Source organism: Erythrolamprus reginae, chromosome 1, assembly GCF_031021105.1.
Source record: "Erythrolamprus reginae isolate rEryReg1 chromosome 1, rEryReg1.hap1, whole genome shotgun sequence".
Taxonomy (NCBI): Eukaryota; Metazoa; Chordata; class Lepidosauria; order Squamata; family Dipsadidae; genus Erythrolamprus; species Erythrolamprus reginae.
Window position 1 is genome coordinate 370091951 of NC_091950.1, and position 24708 is coordinate 370116658.

General features: G+C 39.5%; 1 protein-coding gene across 1 annotated transcript in view; it reads right to left on the bottom strand.

Moving 5' to 3' along the window:
• Positions 1-24708, bottom strand: part of LRPPRC (leucine rich pentatricopeptide repeat containing) — a 124113-nt gene that overhangs the window by 82427 nt on the left and 16978 nt on the right. The window contains exons 7-15 of the mRNA XM_070734536.1: positions 23904-24030; positions 22657-22801; positions 19970-20124; positions 19095-19200; positions 18896-19003; positions 14009-14127; positions 9248-9341; positions 8490-8559; positions 2832-2859 (exon numbers count right to left, since the gene is read on the bottom strand). Of these exons, the coding sequence (XP_070590637.1) occupies positions 2832-2859; positions 8490-8559; positions 9248-9341; positions 14009-14127; positions 18896-19003; positions 19095-19200; positions 19970-20124; positions 22657-22801; positions 23904-24030 (952 nt within the window). The remainder of the gene's footprint in view (positions 1-2831; positions 2860-8489; positions 8560-9247; positions 9342-14008; positions 14128-18895; positions 19004-19094; positions 19201-19969; positions 20125-22656; positions 22802-23903; positions 24031-24708) is intronic.

A 24708-nucleotide genomic window follows, 5' to 3' on the forward strand; every position in this document is an offset into this window, starting at 1 on the left:
TCACTGCTCATCTCTTTATACACAATTAACAAGAATTGACAGACAACCACATTGGGGGGGAAAAGCAAAACCCACGTAGCCCTTTTGTATTCAGAGCCTTTTAAACTTTCTAAGTAACGGTTTCACCCAATCTTATAATTTTTTAGGGAGCAACTACCAGTGTAAAAGGAATGGGAGGGAATTATGAATGGCCAAATGTCTATTTGTTACAAGGTGTCACGCTTTTTACAACAGACAAAAAGAACAAAAGTAGGTACTATAAGTCAAACTAAGTCAGGTATAGCATAGCTTCTACAATTCCTTCTAGCTCCTTCACCAACATTGGCCACAGAAGCATAAGCATTTTCTTCTGTTTAGTGAAGTGTGCGTTTATGCATCTGAGGTATCATTTATGCGTCTGAGGTATCGTTTTCCCCTTGTGTGTGTGTGTGTTTATAGAAGTGAATTGGAAAGCTCAAGGCATTACAAAGGCAGAAGGGAGGAAGCTTAGAATGGAACAGCTGCCAACATTTTAAGCAGCTGCCCAACTTCCTTTCCAACTGGGATGCACCAAGGATATTATTTTCAGGAAATATTTTCTCCACAGCCCCAGTCCAGTTTCAGATGTGCCAATTTATCCTATCATAAATGTCATTCAAATTCTTTCAGGTTTTAATTGTAGACCAATCCCTTTCAGGTTTTAAAGGTAGACAAAACTAAATGGGCAGAAACCTGAGTTCCTTTGCATACCCCCCCCCCCCAAATATTTTAGTGGTTTGAAAACCACAGATCTGGAAAAAAATAAAAAGGGGGGTATCAATTAGAATTACTTTATTGCAGAGAAACCAACAAAGTTTGAAAAATGTTTTTATCAAGGAGGCTGCTTAATAAGAGCAAACAATTTTATTCAAGTAAAAACCTCAATGAATTTAGATAATACTAAAAACCCAATCTGTTGTTTGAATCTACAGTTAAAGAAATATATTTTATAATGAATATTTTATTATCCTTAATTTGCTATTAAAATATTAAAACAAATATGTCAGGTAAGATGGAGCTACAGCAAGGATAGCTATTTGAAAAAGCAAAATATGTCCATTTTTTGGAAAGGAGAAGAAATAACTCATTAAATCCATGGTTTTTTAAAAAAAAATCTGGTTTATTTCAGATTTTTAAAAATTATATCATTTTTTAAATTTTTCTTTCAAAGTCTTATACAAAATCCACACCATTATCACCCATGTAGTGATATTTACCATGATGGGGAATGAATGGCACTTGCAACTGGTCCTCAAACTTCCAGCCTTAGCACTGTTCTAATAGTAATGATTGCTGCTTCCCAGCTATCAAAGTCAATGGGGAAGCCAGCAGGAGGTCACAAATGGCATCCATTTGATATGTTTAATGAAGAGGCATGTTTCGCTTAACAATAGCAACTGAGAGGGTCAGAATCTTCATCACTAAGCAGTAAGATACTGTATACAGTGATCCCCCGAGTTTCGCGATCTCGATCTTTGCGAAACGCTATATCGCAATTTTTCCACCCGATGACGCCACTCCCTTCCTTTCTCATCTTTCTTTCTCTCTCTCTTTCTCTCTCTTGCTTCTTCCTCTCTCACACTCTCTTCCTCCCTCTCTCATCTCTTTCTTTCCTTCTCTCTCTTTCTCTATCTCTCCCCCTCTTGCTCTCGAGCGGCGGGCGGCACCCAGGGAAGGTTCCTTCGGCCGCCCACCAGCTGATCTGCTCGGCAGCGCAGTAGCAGCGAGGAGCCGAAGATGGGGTTTCCCCTTTGCGTGGGCAACGGGGAAACCCCATCTTCAGCTCCTCGCTGCTACTGCGCTGCCGAGCAGATCAGCTGCGGCATCTGGACAAGCGGACAAGCGGCGGACAAGCGGGCAGGCAGGCGGCTCCTCAGCTGCTGGGTCTTCCCAGGTGCGGAAGTAAAAACACCATCTGCGCATGCGCGGCCATGGAAAAAGGGGCGCGCATGCGCAGATGGTGTTTTTACTTCCGCACCACTACATCCCGAAAAATCGATTATCGCGAGGGGTCTTGGAACGGAACCCTCGCGATAATAGAGGGATCACTGTAACTCTATTGCTTAGTGACGGAGATTCCAACCCCAATTGCTGACATTAACCAAGAACTACCTGAATTGAAAAGGTCTTTCACAAATAGCTTTAACATTTTTATTTCCTAATTATTAAAAATAAAGCTACAGAATATTGATTTTTTTTTTTTTAAAAAAGTCAGCTGTTCACTACAGTTTTTGGAAGAGAAGCTGCTAGCACACTTACTACTAGTTGCTTTAACTTTGAAGTAGTTTTGATCTTTGGAAAAATATTATGGTATAGGCATTTTTTACATTTATATGGCTTTGTTTTGTAAAATCCTTAATAAAGAAATTTTACAAAACTTGCTGGGTTTTTATACCATCAAATATTTCCTAATGGTATTTGGAATGTATCTTATAAAGACAAAAACTGCTGCCTCTAAAAGAAAAATGTATCCAATAAAAATAGTGCTTACTTAACAAATGCAATAAGTGCCATTTCTACATGAATATTAATTCACAACATGAGCAATAGATTGTAAAGCCAAGTCAAGCATTTGAAATATCAAATACAGACAAGGAAAAAGTATTAATTACATGCTTAATTTTCTCCACTGAGATCAAAAGGAGTTAAAATATTTAACTTTAGATAAGTCATGACAATTTAAAATGATTCACGTATGTGTAGTAAAAGATCAGATTTACATCTGAAATAGATCTTTCTTTTTATTTGTTGTACTGTTTCAATACTGTGCACCCAAAATATCTCCCCATTGCAGCTTAGCTGTCTTTACTTACCTTGTTCCAAAGATCAACATCACTAGACCTGCAGAGGGCAGCAGAAGATAATAAATTGTAAATTTAAAAACAAACAAAACCAACCCTATTTCTTTTTAATGCCAATACAATTGAATAGTCACCCCAAGAGTTCAGAACATTTGCTTAAGTGAGGAAAGTTAAGAAATAATTGACATATAAATTTTAGCATAAGCCTATCTTTACAAAATGATTTTCACTATATTTACAGACGATCACTACCCCTGGATTTTTGTGATAATGTTTGAATCTATAATCTCATTGCATTTCAAAATGCATGCAATCTGTGTAATCTTTTACCCATACTACCTACACAGCCTGTATTTAATACATTTTTCCATAACGAATTGACTTGAAACCACAAACCTCACAGCTTTAAACTAGCCTAATCTCCACTATTTTTGTATCACCTATTATATTGTATGGAATTTTCTTGTAGAACAATGATTGCTTTTTAAAATGAGTAAAGATATTAATCCTATTCAAAGTTATATAACTGGAGCCTTCACCGTGTAAGTAAGCCTCATCCCATAATATCATGAAAATAATAAAATCTATCTCTGGAAACAAAAGCGTTCCAGGTATAGCTGCACATATTTTTCCTCCTCTGTGATCTAAGTCCCTGATAACGTGGTCCTGACTCTCATGCAGGTAAATAAGCATACAGTTGTATCCAGGAATGTCTGCAGGATATTGAACATTGTAATTGTAATGCTTTGTGCAAATCACTTTCTTTCAGAGACTGAAACCTTGCCAAGAAAATTACAGGGACTAGTCCAGGTAGTTGCCACGTTAATGCTTTTCCTAATGACTGCAATCCTGGCATTGTTGTTAAGTGATCCCATGAGTCATTAAGCAGACAGGACAGCAGCGCAGGGTGCCTCGGGGTGGCGGTGTCTAGGACAACTTGCTGTGGCAAACTTGCCACGGACAACTCGCTGTAGGGCAAGAGTTACACTAGTACCAAATAAATTGTGCAATAGAATAATTAAAGAAAGGAGGCCAAAGGAGGGACAAAATGAAATGTGAATGACAAAAATTAAAATAATGTTTTAATTATCTGAAACAATTAAACTGAAATGTTGAATTTTCCCGTGGCGAGTTGGTCATGGTGAACTGATATGGCAAGATGCCCATGGCTGAGTTGGTTGTGGCAAGCTGGCTCCAGTGAGTTGTCCCATTCCGGCCTTGGGGGAGCGGGGAAAACCCCACCCAGGAGCTGAAAATACACCCTGCCAAAATCCAAGCATTATTTTTAGCCTCCTGAGTGGAGAGACACTTGTACGCGACTTGTGCCAGGTCACTCTTCTCAGGAATTGAAAATCCTCCCTACTGAAATCCAGTCAGTATCTTTAGCCTTAAAGCAAATAGGCAATTTGTGCATGGTCTGTGCCGATCCTCCCAGGGTTTCCCCCCACCCACCTGAAGCATATTGCCTCTTCATTTTCTGCTTTATTTTTAGCTTCCTCTCATTTCTGAGGGTTGGTTGAAAGAGCTGCTTGTGAAAGAGGATTTCATCTCTCTTCCATGCACTGAAGGGAAGTCCTTTGCTTAGATGCAGGGGCCTGTCTGAATCCTGCTGAAGGAGTAAATGTCTATGGAGATTCTCAGCCAACCAGGTCATGGTTGTCCCAAAGATGCCTTGTCAAGAGGCAACTGGACTTTATCATTTTTCTTTGAAGACCTTTCACTTCTTGTCCAAGAAGCCTCTTTCTTGCTGAAAAACAAGGAAGTCCAGTTGCCTCTTGAAAAAGCACCTTTGGGACAGCTGAAGGAGTACAACACCCCTTCATGCACAGAAGAGAATTCCATCAGCAGGGACATAGGTGAAACCTTCAGGATTTTAAAGAGTTTAGCTCCCCTCAGCTGGCCATTCTTTGAACCAGATCCCAGAGATGAGAGGGAATCCTTTTGGTGGGGGCAGCAGTCTGCAAACTTCAATGCCAGCTTCCCTTTGGCTTTCTGGGAAAGTATGTAAATGGTGATCACATGATTGTGGGCCACTTGCCAATCAGTTATAACTGCCAATTACTTAGGTTGCAGTTATGCAACCAAAAGGTGGCAGTGCAATATTTGTAGGGCTCCACAGGCTATAAAGCATCTATAATGAGGACATCATAATTCCTGATCATCATTAAACAACTGATTGTAACTCGAGGACTATCGCTATGAAAATCTTACGGAAAACTGTTCATAGGATGGCTTCAGTGTTGTATGACACAAGCAGCATACACTTTCAGAATTTCTAGTAAATTAGTTTAAATAAACCAGCCCTTGATATACAGAGAAAATATATATGTCTTCTAACTCTGGATTACTTTTCCAAAGTACTTTCTACTCTGAATTGACAAGGAACTTATCCTGATGTATCAATTTAATAATATAAAAATAGTTAACGTATTTCCTCTATCCTAATAATTTTTATGACTTTGTCTTTCTCCCTGTATAAATAACAATATAATCCTAATCACTTTTACTTCAAAGTGGTTTAGATTTTGCCTTGCCACAAACTAGGAGGATTTACCTCTTTAGTGATACAAACATATATAGTAATACAATCTGTTTTGTCTCACCTATACCTGTCACTGTGTTCCTTGTCTGTCATTGTATCTTTTTCTCAAATTAAATAATTTTAGTTTTTTCCATCTCCCTACAATTTGCATGCAATTGGCACTCATTGCTTATTTTGTTTGCTCTCTCCACTTTAGTATATTCTCTGGTTTTCTCTCCCTATAGCCTAATTCTGATTTCCTTCCTTTTTTTCTAGCTATTATATCTACTCAGTTTATAGTCAGGCCTAAAAAGTACTATATAACAAAACGGTAATGTCTCTCCTATTAGTCAAACATAGTCTTCGTTTTTGTCACTTGCTGATTTTTCTTTGAACAATAATTTCCCTTTTTGTTTTGTCTCCACTGCCAAAAATTTGAATTAGTTTAGTTTAGTTTAATCAGATTTGTATGCCGCCCCTCTCCGCAGACTACCATTCTTGTCTAATTTCTTTTCATTTTAGTTTTATGTCGTGAGCCTCTGTATAAAATTGTGGTAGGGTATAAACCTGAAAAAAAAAAATCCTCACTGAGTATAACTTTAAGAAACCAAAGCACTACAAACAAAGGAGAAATAAAAAGATGTAGATAGCATCAAGTATCATATAAGGTCAGCAGAAAAATTACAACTACTGACAAAGTGTATTTTATTTACATGAACATTTCGTTCCTGTGCATCCTTCAGTGAGGATTACTGTCAATACAAGATTTTTAGTATTTAAAAGAGAAAACCCCCCAGCAATATTAAAATATTTCTCAACAAAAATCCTTATATGTATATATTATGATGTAATAATAATTTGAGTAGTCCAATCTCTAATAAAATTAACTATGATTATAAAGTTTTTAAGTTTAAATCTAAATTTAGCCACAAATTTATGGGATGGCATTACGTAAAGCTTATACTGTGTGCTCTAGAACAGTGTTTCCCAACCTTGGCAACTTGAAGATATTTGGACTTCAACTCCCAGAATTCCCCAGCCAGCATTTGCTGGCTGGGGAATTCTGGGAGTTGAAGTCCAAATATTTTCAAGTTACCAAGGTTGGGAAACACTGCTCTAGAATACATACTATTGATTAACCTACCTTAATTGTGACTAGTATTATTGTGATAGTATCTTTGAAGCATAATATGTATATAAAATACTTTGCGAATATTTTATATAAATATTATTTTACTTGATAGTCAATGTAATTTTGTCAGAGCAGTTTCAACTATAGAAGCTCATTATAAAATTTGGGATTTGATAATTTAGCTCATCTGCATATACAATGATGATTATAATGGGTTATTTAGAACAGCGTTTCCCAACCAGTGTGCCGCGGGACATGGTCAGGTGTGCTGCGAAAGTCCTAGGGCAGCTCCAGCTGGGCGGGGCGCTGCCGGTGCGGCTACTGCCTGATGCCGCTGTTGCTGGCGCTCTCCTGCTGGGCCCCAAAGAAGGAAGGCGGGAAAAAAGGAGAGCTTCATTCTTCGCACCGGCAGCAAGAGGAGGAGGGCGCCAGCAGCGGCACCAGGTAGTAGCCGGGGGATGGCGGTGGCAAGAGCTCCAGGGCGGAGGCACCAACAGCGCCCCGCCCAGCTGGAGCTTCCCTGGCGGGGGCAGCAACCAATGTCCTTTGGAGCCCGTAGGGAGGGCACTGGCACCCCAAAACGCCCCCCGCGCGCACCCTTTTCCAAGGGCGCCCCCGAAGCCGCGGCCGCCCCCCACGCACCTCTAGCCCCCTCGCGCCCCCGGCTACTCGCCGCTGCCTTCGCCGAAAGCGCTTTTGTCCCGGGCTCTCAGCGAGGGGGCGGCAGGAGAGGCGGCGAAGGCGATCTCTCTCGTTTTCCGGAGGCTGGTGAAAGTGATTTTCAATGTCGGGGGCGCGGGCCGGCGTGCGCTCTCCCCCTCCCCCTGCCACATTCAAAGTAAGCCGGCAGGGGGATGGGGAGAGAGAGAGCGCCGGCCCGCGCCCCCGACATTGAAAATCACTTTCACCAGCCTCCGGAAAACGAGAGAGATCGCCTTCGCCGCCTCTCCTGCCGCCCCCTCGCTGAGAGCCCAGGAGAGAACAAGAGAGTGAGAACAAGAGAGTGAGAGCGACAGGGCAAGATAGAAAGTGAGAAAGAGAGAGAAAGACAAAGAGGGGGTAGAGAAAGAGATAGCAAAAGAGAGAGAATGAGAGAAAGTGTGAGAGAGAAAACAAGAGAGAGAGAAAGGGGGGAGAGAAAGAGATAGCAAGAGAGAGAACGAGAGAAAGAAAACAAGAGAGAAAGAGAGAGAAAGCAAGAGAGAGAGAAAGAAAACAAGAGAGGGAAAGTGAGAAAAAGAGAGAGGAGCAAGAGGGGGAGAGATAGAGAAAGAGGGGGAGAGAGAAAGAGAGAGAAAGAGAGATGAGAGAGGAAGGAAGAGAGTGTGAGAGAGGAAGAAAGCAAGAGAGAAAGAGAGAAAGAAAGAGAAAGAAAGATGAGTGAGGAAGGAAGAGAGTGAGACAGAGAGAAAAAAGCAAGAGAGAGATAGCAAGAGAGACAGAGAGAGAACAAGGGAGAGAGAAAGACATAGAGGGAGGGAAGGAGGGAGAGAGAGAGCAAAAGAGAGAGGAAGAAAGAAAGAGGGATGGAGAGAGAGAAAGAAGGGAAGGAAGAGAATGAAGGAGGGAGAAATAGAGCGAAAGGGAGGGAGAGATTTTTTTTGTCCAAACTTTTCTTTAGCCCCTCCCCCCCCGGCCCGGTTCAATGTTCCCCAGGATTTTGAAAATATGAATAATGTGCCGCGGCTCAAAAAAGGTTGGGAAACACTGATTTAGAAGATGCATTGATCTACTATGAAAACTGGAATATAAATCTAAAACAATGAAAGACGAAATAAATAAACTCTGTTTTCAATTTCCTGAATCTAGATCCAAATGAATACCTTCACTTTTCCACTTATAGAACAGGATATTAAACTTCAACAACACTAAAGCCCAGCCACAAAGAGAGCCCTAAAAGATCCTGCCAGAGCAGTGAGATATTATTAGCTACCAATAGCTATTTGGAAAAAAAATGCCTTAAATAACAGAACTTGGGACCAAAGATACTCAAAATATAAGATTTCATAAGTCTTACCTTCTAAATCCAACCATTAGACTGTTCCTGATATGACTCCTATCGGTTGTCCAGATGTTTGGGGAAGATACTGCAAGTTAAATTAAATTATTCAGTATGCATTGATTTGTATTTCTCTAAGCAGCACTGATTCAACAATTGTTATTTTAAAACCGATATGATATAAAATAAAATAAAAGTTATATACACATATTTGATAGAGCTATTGCTTTATATTTCATTTTAAAGACATGTTAACCCTGTCTTACTCCCTGTTTCTTAATCAGTCCCTTTTCGTGACTAAGTTTAAACAAACTTTATTCCTAAATAAAGGAAAAAATTCCTTTATTCACGTTTTCCAATCAAATTAGATATAACTCTTTTCATTTAAGTATAGTTCTTAAAAATAGTGTTAAAGCTTATATTAATTTTATAGCAGTGAGATTCCAATAAACCGTTAAGGTATATCTATAAAAACTGCTCAAAGCAGTCACATACTTTCTGCAACATTTTAAAAAGAAAAATATCTTAAGAACAGTAGGTAATGTATCATCTCTTATATCAAAGGGATATGGGCTTTTTAAAATGAAACAATTTAAAAAATTTACATATTATACTTGGTTCAAATCATAAATAGAGGCATGTTAAAAAACAGCTTCAAATAATCTTAAATAACAAGTATTTTTGTATAAGTTATCAACATTTACCATTCTGAAAATTACCTCATACTATTTTTCCGAACAGGCTACTCAGATAATATATAAAACAAGAGCACTTACATAACTGATAAACTTTATCCAGTCTGCCATGTACAGCTTCATGCCTGATTTCTGCTGCTAAGAATCGATTGGTTTTTAAAGAATTGCCTTTTTCCTATGGAAAGATAGTAATATCTTGGTATATCATCATAGTCAGGGACCGCCTTCTGCTGCACGAATCCCAGTGACCAGTTAGGTCCCACAGAGTGGGTCCCCTTCGGGTCCCGTCAACTAAACCAGTGTTTCCCAACCTTTTTTGAGCCGCGGCACATTATTCATATTTTCAAAATCCTGGGGAACACTGAAAAGGGGGGGGGGGGCGGGCTAAAGAAAAGTTTGGACAAAAAACCCCTCTCTCTTCCTCCCTTTCGCTCTATTTCTCCCTCTTTCTCTCTTTTCCTTCCTTCCCTTCTTTCTCTCTCTCCATCCCTCTTTCTTTCTTCCTCTCTTTTTTGCTCTCTTTCTCTCTCCCTCCTTCCCTTCCTCTATGTCTTTCTCTCTCCCTTGTTCTCTCTCTCTCTCTCTCTGTCTCTCTTGCTATCTCTTTCTTGCTTTTTTCTCTCTCTCTTGCTCTCTCTTTCACTGTCTTGCTATATGTCTCTTTCTTTCTCTTTGCCTCTCTTGCTATCTCTCTTTCTCTCTCTCTCTCTCTCTCTTTCTCTCTCTCTCTTGCTATGTCTCTCTTTCTCTTTCTCTCTCTCTCTGTGCCTCTCTTGCTAAGTCTTTCTTTTTCTCTTGCTATGTCTCTCTTTCTCTCTCTCTTTCTCTCTCTCTCTTTCTCTGCCTCTTTCTTGCTCTGTCTCTCTTTCTCTGCCTCTCTTGCTATGTCTCTCTTTCTCTCTCTCTCTCTCAGCTGACTGCAAGCGGAAGCCCTGACGGCGGCAGCTGGACGTGCTGCTGGACACCGTATATGCCAGGCCCACAGCGCCAGCATGTACGACGTCCAAAAGCACGTCCAACCGCCACCGTCAGGGCTCCCGCTTGCAGTCAGCTGAGAGAGAGAGAGAGAGCGCTCCCTCTCGCCGCCGCCATCTCCCTGCGACTGCCTGCGGCCGCTGCGGCCGCCACCCCCCGCTCCCATCGCCAGTGCCCTCCCGCCGGGCCACAAAGGACACTTGCCGTCGACGCCAGAGAAGCTCCAGCTGGGCGGGGCGCTGCCGGTACTTCCGTCCTGGGGCTCTCCTGCTGGGCCCCAAAGAAGGAAGGCGGGAAAAAGGCGCGAAGAATGGAGCTCTCCTTCTTCCTGCCTTCCTTCTTTGGGGCCCAGCAGGAGAGCGCCGAAAACCGTGGCATCGAGCAGGAGCCGGGGGACAGCTGCGAGCAGGAGCCCCAGGGCGCACACCGGTTGGGAAACGCTGAACTAAACAATGCCGCTTGACGGGACCCAGGGGAAGAGCCTTCTCTGTGGCAGCCCCGGCCCTCTGGAACCAACTCCCCCCAGGAATTAGAATTGCCCCCACCCTCCTTGCCTTTCGTAAGCTACTTAAAACCCACCTCTGCTGCCAGGCATGGGGGAATTGAGATACTCTTTCCCCCTAGGCCTTTACAATTTTATGCATGGTATGTCTGTATGTATGTTTGGTTTTTATATTAATGGGTTTTTAATCGTTTTTAGTATTGGATTATTATTGTACACTGTCTTGTTATTGCTGTTAGCCGCCCCGAGTCTCCGGAGAGGGGCGGCACACAAATCCAATCAATCAATCAATCAATCAATCAATCAATCAATAGTCAAGCTCTCTAAAATACTTCATATTTCAGATTTGGTGTAGGTTTGGCAAACAGCCTTCCAACCTTGACCAAAGCTGTCTTCTGTAATTCAGTGTGTGCAATGGCTTATCTTATAGATATTTATTAAAATTCTCAAAAAAAACCCCCTATTTATATAAAGCATAATTTTATAATTGTATCTGTTTCAATTTTTTAGAACTGTAAATTCAGTGCAAACTCTCCAGTTTTTCATGTTAGCAATAGTGAGAAATGCTTTGATTGCTGTACAAAAGAGTGAAAGTTCTTTATAAAAGTAACTTTATATCACTGAATGTTTTTAATATACTGTGTGCAATATTACGTTTGGTAGAAAAGGAGATCTAGCTAAGATAAGCTTTTTTGGAAGGAAGTGTGAAGGATGCCCTAGACTAGTGATGGCGAACCTTTTTTCCCTCGGGTACCGAAAGAGCATGCACACATGCTATCGTGCATGCATGAGTGACCACACCCATAATTCTATGCCTGTGAAGGGCGAAAACAGCTTCCCCCACCCCTGGAGGCCTTCTGGAGGCTGGAAACAGCCTTTTGGAGGCTGGAAACAGCCTGTTTCTCAACTTCTGGTGGGCCCAGTAGGGTCATGTTTCACTCTCCCCAGGATGCAAAGGCTTCCCTGAAGCTGGGGGAGGGTAAAAATACCCTCCCCCATTCCCCCAGAGGCTCTTTGGAAGCCAAAAATGCCCTCCAAGAGCCTTTGTGCAAGCCAAAAATCAGCTGGCCAGAACATACATGCAAGTTGGAGCTGAGCAAGGGCAACAGCTTGCGTGCCAGCAGATATGGCTCCACATGCCACCTGTGGCACCCATGCCATAGGTTCACTATCACTGTCCTAGACTAAAATACAGTGGTACCCCTACTTACGAACTTAATTCATTCTGTGACCAGGTTTGTAAGTAGAAAAGTTCGTAAGTAGAAGCAATTTTTCACATAAAAATCAATGTAAAAGCAAATAATGCGTGCAAACCCATTAGGAAAATCCAAACTTTAAGGCTTAAAAAAAAGTGGCAGGCGGACAAAGTGAAGGCTAACGGAGTGGAGACAGACAGCGAGAAGCGAGGAATAGAGGTCCTAATGAAGGCTAACTCCGCCCCAAATCGCTCCCAAAATCACTCCTCCAGATGCTTCCTATGCCTCGTTTCTCCTTGCTGCCTTTCTTCAATCCATTTGTCTTCATTAGGACCTCGATTTGGGGTGACATAGAAAGCTTTTGGAGGGGTGATTTTGGGAGCAATTTGGGGCAGCGTAGGAAGCTTTTGGAGGGGTGATTTTGGGAGTGATTTGGGGCGACGTAGGAAGCTTTTGGAGGGGTGATTTTGGGAGCGATTTGGGGTGGCATAGGAAACTTTTGGAGGAGCGATTTGGGGAGCGATTTGGGGCGGCGTAGGAAGCATCTGGAGGGGTGATTTTGGAGGTGATTTTGGGGTGGCATAGGAAGCATCTGGAAGAGTGATTTTGGAGGTGATTTGGGGTGGCATAGGAAGCGTCTGGATATAAATGTGAAATATACATAGCCAAGACTCATGTAAATATATTAATATAGAAAACAATAGTGAAAACTGTAACAAGGCCAACTTGCAAGTTGGCAAATATATGTTTGTCTTATCTTTTTTTCTTTTCTGTATTGTATTTGTCTTGTCTTCTTTCTAGTGTAAATAATTAATAAAGAATATTTTTAAAAAAGGAAGCCTCTGGAGGGGTGATTTTGGCAGCGAGATGGGGTGAAGGAAGCATAGACTAGGAAGGATTTTGACAGCGGGATGGGGCGGCTGCGGGGAGTGGAGGAAGCAGAGGGCTAGAGGGGAAAGTGGCAGGGATATGGGGCGGCTGCAGAGAGCTTCACCGATGCGCGACATTTTGGCTGCTGCTCGCAATAGCAGCAGCAGCCGAGAGAGAAGCGAGGGTTCATAAGTAGAAAATGGTTCGTGAGTAGCGGCAAAAAAATCTTAAACACACGGGTCATATCTCAAAAAGTTCATAGGTGGAGGCATTCGTAAGTAGAGGTACCACTGTATATGCTTTGGCAACCAAGCTCTGCTCTGTTATGTGTGAAACAAGATATCAACTGCAACAGGCTAGTAACCATATGAAAGACATGAAATCCTGAACCTCTCTAGTGTGTGTAATTTCAATGAGAACAATGAAAAGTCTTAGGAAGAAACCAAGTTTAGGAAGAGATCCTTTATTCAATAGGGCAAATAAACCAGGAACACTATTTTGTTGCTCTTACAACCTAAATGCATCATCAGACGTCCAGACTGGCAGACTGTTAGCCCAACATATCTGATCAATAGGACGTTTGTATAGACCAAAACAATTCTAACTTTGTCCTCCAATCCTAACATCTGTACTACAGATCAGTCTGGCACTCAGTCAGATCTCCACGATGTATGTTAAGTCAAGGGTTTTATCCAGAAATAAATCCTAGACCACAGATGTCTTATTAGTAACTGATCTAACATTGAAGAAATACTCTTGTGGAATGGAGGAACCACCACCACTGTAATCTGGATTATTTTTGTTCCAGAAAGGAAGGAAGAAAAGAAGCCAAAACAAGCCTGCCTTCTTTTCTTTGCAGCACCACCATTATCCCTCTGCCAACATTTACTTTGAGGGTGTTTCCCATCCTTCACTGCCCTGATACATATCTTTGTATAATACCCATATAAAATGTATTTTAGCAAAACAAGGTCTGTCCTGATATTTACATGAGCTTCTGATAAATCGCAGTGGCATGTCCTCAGTCCCCAAGTCATCCCCTTGGTAAATAATTCCATCACTGGTAACTAGAACTGGCCCAGGAACAGCTCTCTTTAAATCAATAGTTCCAGGCACAACAGTATGATTCTGTTGATTTTTTATCTTAAACTTAATGAAATTACATTATCTGATATACCAAGTATGTATTGCCCTACTACTTGATACTTCCATCACGAATAAAACTCAATCCTATACAGTCCCAGAAATTTCAGTGAGTGTTATTAAGTGCTAAAGTGCAAAAACAAATGATAAACTTACCTGAATCATCTTGCGAGTGGGTTCAACACTATCCAAATTTGTAAAAACATAAAATAAATATGTATCAATATTTGGCTCTACCCCCAATTCATCCATAGTTTTGAGGATATTAATTACACCTAAAGAGAAAGAACACAGTTGTTAAACAATAGCTTGCTAATGACTCAGTTCAGACTATGAAATAAAAAATACATAATAGCAATATCATTAGCATTTAGACTTACATACCATTTCACAGTACTTTACAGCCCTCTCTAAGCAATTTTACAGAGAGTAAGCATATTGCCCCTGAAAATCTGGGTCCTCATTTTGATTTCAGCAAAACTGGAATTTTATTTAGAAATAATTAATTATAAAGTAATTGTTAATAGCTCTGATAACACCTAAAACTTAAGTTTATAAGTCATGGAAAAATACCATTAACTGGATTTCCATTTATCATTGCTTCTTCCACAATTAAAAATAAACTCATATTATGACAACAGTGCATTTACTTTTAAGCAATCATGATGATCGATTATGTTCAGTATATCATAAAGAAAGGATTCAAATTATCATTAGTCTGTTTATAAAATACATAAAGTAGAGCATGCAGTGACCATGCAGTAACTTCATACAGTATTTCCCTGATAGTAAGACTGGGACTTATATTAATGTTTACTCCAAAAGACACATTAGGACTTATTTCTAGCTAGGCCTTATTTTCGGGCACAATACAAAATGCATGCATCTGGTGGACGATCTTAATAGGGGCTTACTTTTGGGGTAGGGGTTATATTGAGCATCTGGAAAAATTACCCTATGGCTTAATGTCAGGTTGGGTTTTACTTTCGGGGAAACATGGTAGATTTTCAGTCACATCTAAACCCAGAATCTAAGTACTTTAAATTGTCTGAATATGTAGCCATGTAATGGACATCCTTAAGTCACTGTGTTTTACTTTGGGCGCTCTAGAGCAGTGTTTCCCAACCTTGGCAACTTGAAGATATCTGGACTTCAATTCCCAGAATTCCCCAGCCAGCAATTGCTGGCTGGGGAATTCTGGGAGTTGAAGTCCAAATATCTTCAAGTTGCCAAGGTTGGGAAACACTGCTCTAGAATACTAAAATGTTCTCTATTTTTACTACTTTAATCAGTATTATTAATAATGTTCCTTTCCTTTGTTAATACCATTGAGTCAATATTTACTCCTGGCAAGTGCCTGGATTAGTCCCTGCATTTTTGGGGGGGCAAGATTTTTAGAATTGTCTTGCTAATGCCTTTTTCCTAGAACTGATAGACAGGAACTGACCCAAAGTTACTTTGCTAGCTATAGCTAAGGCAGAACGACAGCATCTTCTAGCTTTTAGTCTGGTTTCTTACTCATTAAACACTATTTTTCTATATTTCTACTATAATCAATTTATCCAATTATAACTCATCTCCAACTTATTAAAAAAAATCAGAGTTCCTAAGTTGTTTCACAAATAATGCAAAAAAGGGAAGAGTTTGATATGCAACATTAATTCTTAAAAACAGGATTTGTTCATTTAGTTACTAAAATTATATTGAATGTCCATCATGCTACCCAACTGTGATCAGCTGGCCCCATGGGGGGGTCAACCAGTTCAAAAACAGATACATCCAGCAAAACAAGCCTCTCACCTAGAATGGACCATTAACTTGTACCCATTGACAATTATACCTTTGGGACGAAGAAATCCTGCTAAGAAGATAGTTGTGCAGGCACCCAATTCCAATATACAAGGGAAGAATCTGACAAAATTGGAGTAAGGCAAACCAATGAGGGGCTCTCATTGTACACAAACATAGGCTGCCCTATATGCTGCTGCAATTGGGCAGAACCTTCTTCAAACTGTTAGGTAGTAAACTCAATCCAGATAAGGTAGAAGATCTTAAAACTTTAATGACAAAAATTCAGAGTCTGGATCATTGATGATTCAATTGGTAACTGATGGGGGCTACATTTTGAACCCCTGCATAATGCATGTACTTTAAAACATGCTGGACTGTATAATTTAGTCCTTTTTTGAGAACAAAGACTTCTGTTTTTATTGCTACGTCTTACATATAACTTTTTGCAAATAACAAAGTAGCCTGCAGGGACAGAGATTTCATTTGAAGCCAACCTAATAAAACAAGCTGATTATAAACTACAATGGGAAAGCATGAAAATGTCTGTAGTTGCTTCATTTTAGGATGGCAAAAATAGGGATCAATGTTCTCTAGGGGTCCTTAACTTTGCCAAGTTTCAGACCTATGGCTTTAAGGATTGAACATATTTTAATAACTCTTAGAAGGCACAGATGAGAAAACATTAGTTCTTTAAATTATCCAACAATAGCCTTCAAATCAGATAGCTAAATAGTGTCCTAATCCAATTAAAATTTGTAATTTTCAAAAGCGTTTTTTAAATTAAAACTAGCTTTCCCACTTGTTGACAGAAAGGTAACTTCTTCAATGAATGACAAATTACTTCTGAAAATTAACACTACACATCCAAGAGAAGTCAACAGTTCAACTCTGAGCTATCTGTGTACAAACACATACATACATACTCAACTAGGGGAGTAGAGGCTAAAACATATGGAGAACGGTTGCAGTATGCTTACTTTAATGAAAAGGACTAGGGAGACATGATAACAGTGTTCGAATAACTCAGGGATTGCCACAAAAAAGAGGGAGTCAAACCATTCTCCAAAGCGCCTGAGGGTAGAACAAAAAGTAATGGGTGGAAACTAATCAAGCAATTTAGAACTAAGGAGAAATTTCCTGACAGAACAATTAATTAGTGGAACAGCTTGTTTCCAGAAGTTATGAATGCTCCAACATTGGAAGTTTTTAAGATGTTGGATAACCATTTGTCTGAATTGGAGTAATTTCCTGCCTAAGCAGGATATTGGACTAGAAGACCTCCAAGGTCCCTTCTAACTCTTCTATTCGATTCTATTCTATTCTACAGTGGTACCTCTAGATATGAGTTGCTCTACATGCGAGTATTCCAAGTTACGAGCCGCGACGTGAGCGAAATTTCTGTTCGACACCCGAGCTCAAATTCGGGATACGAGCCGAGCTTTCACTAGGTGGTGCAAGAATCTCCTTGCTTCCAGTTATCTTGGCACGAAAAACAAAGTCAAAAGGCATTCGTTCGAGATGCGAGTTGATCGACTTACGAGCTTGGGTCTGGAACGAATTAAACTCATATGTCGAGGTATCACTGTACTCTATTCTATAAGCAATGGGATCTAACATGTTGTCATCATAGAGCAATTCTTATTTTGCGGCAAGAGTTCATATAATTCCTCAGTTCAAGTTTATACCACTAGAAAAAAGATGCCCCAACATGTTTCAAGAAAGATTGACTGTGAATTGAATTCTGAATGCAACATTTAAAATTTCATTGATAAAAGAGCCAAGGAGTCATTATCTGAAGCAGCATCTCATGATTTTTAATAATATAAAGTTTTTCTACATTTTAATCTATACAACGTTTTTTGCAATTAAAAATCACACCATTTTTATTCGCAATACTAAGTGGCTGTCTCTGAGGCTGAAGGATTTCTGCAATGAAGATTGCAAACTTCACAACTGCTTGCCTATTCATCTTCTCATTGCAAGAATCACAAAATCAACATTTACTGTTTCAGCAAGAAGCTTTTTTACTGGATGAATATAACTACTTACAGCTAGCCATTCATTAGTTTTGGGATAGAGATAAGTCAAACTAGAAACTAATAGGGTTAAATAAAACATAGTTAAACTTGAACTTATTGTCGTATGTATGGTTTGGGGATAGTTGGAGGATGCAATACACTGCCAACTGTATTCAGATATTCTCCCCAGTACTCTTAAGTATTTTCAGGAATGTAAAGAGTTAACAAGAGAATGTGGTTTTATAAAGACTTTTCTAAAAAAGACCAGCACACTTTTATTGCCAGAAACAATTAGGGAATACTTGTTTCAGCGTTTAGTCTAAGTTGGAATATGACTGTATATTTTAAAATAAAATTGCAATATGAACTGCCTGCTAAAAGCTCTTTTTTTGTTGTTTTTGCATTTTGTTTGTCATCCATGTCACACTAACAACTCTGCATCTCATTCTAAAACACATTATACTGTGAAATAAGATGAAAAAGACAGTTTTTAATTTTCCCAAGGGGAAAGTACTTCTCTTAAAAGCATCTTTTTATCAGTCCATTCTTTCTGAATTACCAATAATGCAAACCAAAGAATTAGATATTGTCCTTTAAAATTTAATATTTGTTCAATTCTTGCTCATATCTTATAGATACCCCCATTTGTAACAGGGGAAAGTGTGTGCTAAATGCTTAAGCCTACTTAAGAATCCAAAAAACTAGGCATTTTAGTCCTTCAATCAATATGCTGTCAGATCATGAGAGTCCATTCAACAATGAAGGTTTTATGCTTTTATTATCGTAACTAAGTTCACATTTAACTTATCACTGCAAAGAAACATGAAAACCTCATCTAAAAGGTTCATTTATTTTATATTTAGAGGAATAATTTGTACAAAATAACCTGATTTTAAAGGCTTCTCTAGATTTCAGTATTGTCTTTCATGTTCAGAATATTAAAAAACAGCCAAGAATATTGTGATAAAATGGACCTTGACTACAACCAAGCTAAAATAATAATTGCTGTCTGTAAAGTTCCAAATGTGACATTATTAACAGTGACAAAATAAAATAAGAATGAAATAATAACCTTTAAAGGCAATTGTTGTGATATAAAGTACATTACTACATCAAAAGCCAATAATGTTTTGATAGAGTTGTACATGTTGCTGAGTTGTTCTCATGTGCAAACATGTTAACATGATTATGTGTTAGTATTAATGATAACTAAAATCTGATTATAAGTGCTAACCTTCAGTGTTTTTCTTTTCCTGTTGTTGAGCCAGCAATGGCCAAAAATAGTGAGGTTTAAGATGTAAGCCTTCTTCTTTTATTGTCTTCATTATATCAATAGCTAAAACTTAAAAGATCCAGAAAGAGAAAGGTTAATGAGCATGAGAACAACATATATACAAAAATGTTTATCAATGCTAAACAGCAAAAAGAAATACCAGTTTTCTTTGCTTCCAAGGCAAAGGATAAACTCGACAATAGAGGTGAGGGGTGCAAGTTGCTAGCTTTTAGCTCACTGCAGAAATATTTCAACTTGGCCAAGGGCTGCAAGAAATAAGAATTAAGAATTTAAGGTCATCACTATTTAATAAATTGTTCAAAATTGCAATGACAATAAAGCACAAAGTCTTGAAAAACATTTTTTTTTAAAAAAAAACTTTGACTGGAAAACCCATGTTACACTATCAGCAGAGCAGTAAAAGACCAGGGAAGAATTATTTGGGTTTTAGTCCAGAATACAGACAAAAATAAAGACTATGAGACAAGAGAATGTGATCCTCTTTCCAAGTTGGAATATGGGAGAACATATTTCATTGGTAGTCTATGGAATTAGTTGGGGAGAAGAAGATAAGTGCATAAGGAAACTCTAACAGATCAGAATATAATGTTTATTTATTTATTGGACTTATATGCCGCCCTTCTCTGAAAATTCAGGGCGAAGTTTAAGGAATTAAATAAGCTAGATCTAAAAATCTAAAAAGCTAGACATATGCAAAGCTTTCTGTCAATTTCACAGTACATAAATCCCTGAAAGACCCACTTACAAATATGAATTTATAAAAGAGAATTGGATATTGGTCAGCTTTCCATAGTACAACCCATTCCATTTACAGTAGAAGGGCTGGTAGGGCAAGGGGGGGGGGGGGGATTCAGAAAGTTAATTCTTGCTTATTGTTGACCCTAAACAACATAGAATCTAACTTATTAATTTGAACACATCTTTTACAACCAACCCACAAAAATCAGCTTGAGAAATTTTGTAAGCAGAAATGTACTTTTAAGCCTATTTAGTTCACTGTAAGCCTTCACATACCGTTTCCATGTTTATACAATGTTGTAAGAAAAAATTGCACTGGGTAATGTGTTTTTCACAGGTCAGCCCTAATGCCCCAAAAACTGAATGCAGAACTTCAAAAGCTGTATCTTCTAAGTTAAATGTTATTAATCTCAGGCAAAGATTCTTTACATCTACATTTGGAATAAAACAAGAGGGAAAGATGCAAACTGTAAGATTTTGACAAGTTTATAAACATGTATTTTCTGATAATCTCAGTAAAGGGATAAAGAGAATGGAAATGTTGGTACGACTTATACACTGAATACAGCCTTTTTTTACCCCTCCCAAAGCCCCGCCCCTGTGCCCCATTTTTTGTAAAAATGGAGTGTGCAGAGGGTTTGGGAAGCCTGCAGAGCAAAGGGTGGGGGAAGGCAAAAACATCCCCATTTTTGCTAAAAAAGGATAAAAACCTGGCCATGTTTTGCAAAAATGGGGGCGTTTTTGACTTCCCACACTCCCTAGGAGTGCTCTGCAGGCTTCCCAAACCTTCTGCATACCCTGATCTGGAAAAAAAAACCAGGGGTAGTTTTGCCTTCTTAATTACTTCATCTAGTATTACTCGAGGAGTAATTCTGGGAGTTGAAGTCCACAAGTCTTAGAGCTGTCAAGTTTGAAGTTTGTAAAAAGTATACATGCTTATAATGGTTGTAAAAAGTTTTCTGCTATTTAATTAAATAATATATTACTACACCATTTGATTCAGAATACTTTTTTTGTTTTTGTTATATGTCTGTATTGTGTTATATTGTTATTTATATGTTATGTTTTTTAAATGTATTATAAATAAAAAAACTTTTTAATTAAAAATAAAAAAGAATACCGTATTTTTCGCTCTATAAGACGCACCTGCTGATAAGACGCACCTAGATTTTAGAGGAGGAAAATAGAACAAAAATATTTTGAGCCAAAAAGTAGCTATCACACATGAGCAAGTTCTTGCATCCATAATTCTATCCTTTCTATGTCTTCCTCCCTCTTTCCTCCCTCCCACTTTCCTTTCTATCTCTCCCTCCCTCTTTTCTTTCTATCTCTCCCTCCCTCTTTCCTTTCTATCTCTCCCTCCCTCTTTCCTCCCTCCCTTTTTCCTTTCTATCTCTCCCTCCCTCTTTCCTCCCTCCCTTTTTCCTTTCTATCTCTCCCTCCCTCTTTCCTTTCTATCTTTCTTTCCCCCTGCCTTTCTCCAAGCCCTTCCTTTTCCCTCTCCCTAACTACCCCCTTCTCCCTCCTTTCTATCTCTCCCTCCCCCTTTCTCTCTCCCTTCCTTCATCTTTCATTCCCTCTCTCTCCATCCCTCTTCCTTTCTCTCTTCCTTCCTCCCTCTTTTTTGTTCTTTCTCTCTCCCTCCTTCCCTCCCTCTATGTCTTTCCCTCCCCCTTCTTCCCCCCTCTCTTTCTCTTTCTCTTGCTTTCTTTCCCTGTCTTTCTCTCTTGCTTACTTTCTCGCTTTCTTTCTCATTCTTTCTCCCCTCCTTTCTTTCTCTCTCTCTTTCTCTCTCATTCACCACGCTGGCAACAGAGAGAAAAAGAGAGAGAGAGAGAGGGAGAGAGAGTGGAGGGCGCCGTTGTCTTCGCCTCTTCCCGACCGCTCTGCAGCGAAGAGGAAACAGTCGCGCACCGCCTCCCGGGAGCCCAGCTGATTTTTGGAGCCGTTTTGTTTTCAGCTGGGCTCCCGGGAGGCGGAGCGTGGCCGGGTACCGTGTCTTCGCCTCCGCGCGCTGCCTCCGCCCGGCCGAAAACAAAACGGCTCCAAAAGTTGGCTGGGCTCCCGGGAGGTGGTGCGCGACTGTTTCCTCTTCGCTGCAGAGCCACACGGAGGCGAAGACACGGTGCCCGGCCACGCTCCGCCTCCCGGGAGCCCAGCTGAAAACAAAACGGCTCCAAAAATCGGCTGGGCTCCCGGGAGGCGGAGCGTGGCCGGGCACCGTGTCTTCGCCTCCGTGTGGCTCTGCAGCGAAGAGGAAACAGTCGCGCACCGCCTCCCGGGAGCCCGGCCGACTTTTGGAGCCGTTTTGTTTTCAGCCGGGCGGAGGCAGCGCGTGGAGGCGAAGACACGGTGAACGGTGCTTCGAGACCTCCCCGCCTCCTGAAGCGATTCCCGTAGCCTTCCCAAAGGCTCGGAACCGCCAACGCTCCTCCGGTGCCGCTCCGCCTCCTAAACCTGCGCGGTGGAGGCGTCCCCCGGCCGAGCACTCCCGGAGGCCGAAAGGCGCGGCTCTCTTCAGGGTTGGGAAGAGGAGAGGCGGCGACAGAGGCGGGACACTTTTGGTGAGTATATCGCCGCCCCCCCCTCTGCTCCAGCGCCTCCCCCCCCTCCCTGCCTGCAGCTTCGCTCCATAAGACGCCGCTGATTTTTCATCCTACTTTGGGAGGAAAAAAACTGCGTCTTATGGAGCGAAAAATACGGTACTTTTTTCCTTGTTTTCCTCCTCTAAAATCTAGGTGCATCTTATAATCTTGTGCATCTTATACTCCAAAAATACGGTATTTTGTTATGTGTTTAAGCATGTATTCAAGAAATATACTCTATGTACAATTCTGGTTCTATGGCTGCTACATAAATAGGACACATTAATAAATCTCATTTACCTTACATTCCTCACAACTTGTCATTAACAGAATAAAATTAACCATCCATATCCTGAAATACTTGCAGAAAACCCTTACCAGGTATGCTTTCTTTACTAAACCTTAACTTCTCCATAACATTTTGTACATACTGAGGATATCCGGCCTTAGCAAGAGTAAAAATGACATCCATAAAATCTCTTTCAGAAAGATAAATTTCAGCCTTTTCAATATTTTTTAGTTCCTATATCAGCAAATGGAAAAATGTCATGTTAGTGTTTATTATAAACATCACAACTGCTGTTCTTTTATTTAGTTTTGTGGATAAGCTATCAATTATAGACTTTTCAGAAATATAGCTCTAATTAAAATCATGGAAATAGACTTAATATGAAGCAAAGTACCATTTTATTGGCTTATGATCTGTCTATTAAAGGATAAAATTTCATGAACATTTAACTCAATTCAGTCATCTTCAATAGCTGCTAACTTCCCCAGTACTTTTTTCAATAATACAGGTATCTTATTATGTGTCCATCAAATTTTAAAAAAATGCTGTTTTCCAGAGAGCAATATCTATAGAAAAACTCTCAGATATATGACATGCCTAGCAAGCAGCAAATATTCATACAATACTGATATACAGCATTGGCTAAATTCACTGCAGACACTTGTCAATTGACATGGACTGGAAAACAATGGAACTTCATAATAACTGCAAAGGACTAAAATGGAGTAAATCTATTCAAACGTGCTGAGCCAGCACAGCTCCTATTGAGCTTTCTGTAAATATCTTTTTTTTTCTTTCTGTGTTGTTATACCATTTCTTTTTGTCAGCCCCATGACTCCCTACTACTTTTGTATGTGAAAGGAAATACATTTAGGCATGCATAATCAATGATTCCTTTTAAAAAGGTATACTTTTATAGACAATTTTAATTAGGAACATATTGTGGTTATCTAAGATCTATCCAACTTATCTCTATTTTCAGCATTGCCTTTATATTTATTTATTTGTTTATATATGCAAAGAGTATCAGTTGCATAAATTTCTTGGATGAAAAAGATATACAGAATTAGTTTTAGGTGGCTCTGGTAATCCTAAACTGACATGATATGGAGTTGGGCTTTATATAGGATTGTTGCATTTATTTTTATGTATGTATTCCTACAGTATTCCTTGTATAATCTTCATTTTTTTTAAAAAAAAATACCATCTCAAATTCAGGACTATGTTTCTTTCTGGATTAATACGATACATATATAAGGGTATGGAAGAACTGTATTTTAAAAAGTCAGAAACAAGCCAAAATATAAATTGTAGCTTTACAAACAAAAGGCATTACCTCTTCAATTTGCTTTATGTTGCCTTTCTCAGCATATGCATTCAAGAGTGCCAAGTAAGTCTCCGAACCAGGTTCAATTTTAGTGTCTTTCATGACCGAAAGAATGTTGATTGCATTATCCATATCTCTGAAATAGTATGGAGAAAAATACCATTCATAATTACATGTATTTCTTGACTGATATTGTCATGAAGACGGAAGTCCAGAATCTAACATTTATTAACATTTAATTCAATGGCTGTGTAAAAGGAAATGAATGCAAAACTAAATAGCTGTGACATGTATTAGAAGAAAAACATCAAGTTTTAAATTTTTACTGTTTTTGTATAAAGTGCTTAGGAACTTTATTAAAAGGTGAGAGCAATCTACTAAAAAAAAGGTAGACAGTCACAGCAAAAAAAAGGTATCAGCATATTATATATGAGATATTTTCAGCAATTTGAGAATTGGACTGATTCATAATAAATATTCAAGATCTCTCTGAAAAAAATACTGTACTACTGTATCAGAAATATCCTTTCCAACAGCCCCACTCCTCACATGGCTTGTCTTTGGTTTGGATTTTAAAATCTTATTTAGTCATATTAAATCTTGTCTAGCCATATTATTTGTTTAATGATATACAGTACATATGACATGGAACCTTTATGAATATTGAAGTAGTAGATCAGACTCCAGTATACTACTATCAGATGTCCAGTTATGATTGCTGGAGAATTCTGGGAGTTGAACTCCACAAGTATTAAAGTTGCCAAGTTTGGGGACCGCTGTAGTAGATTGTGGTTTCAAAATCAGCATTATGGCA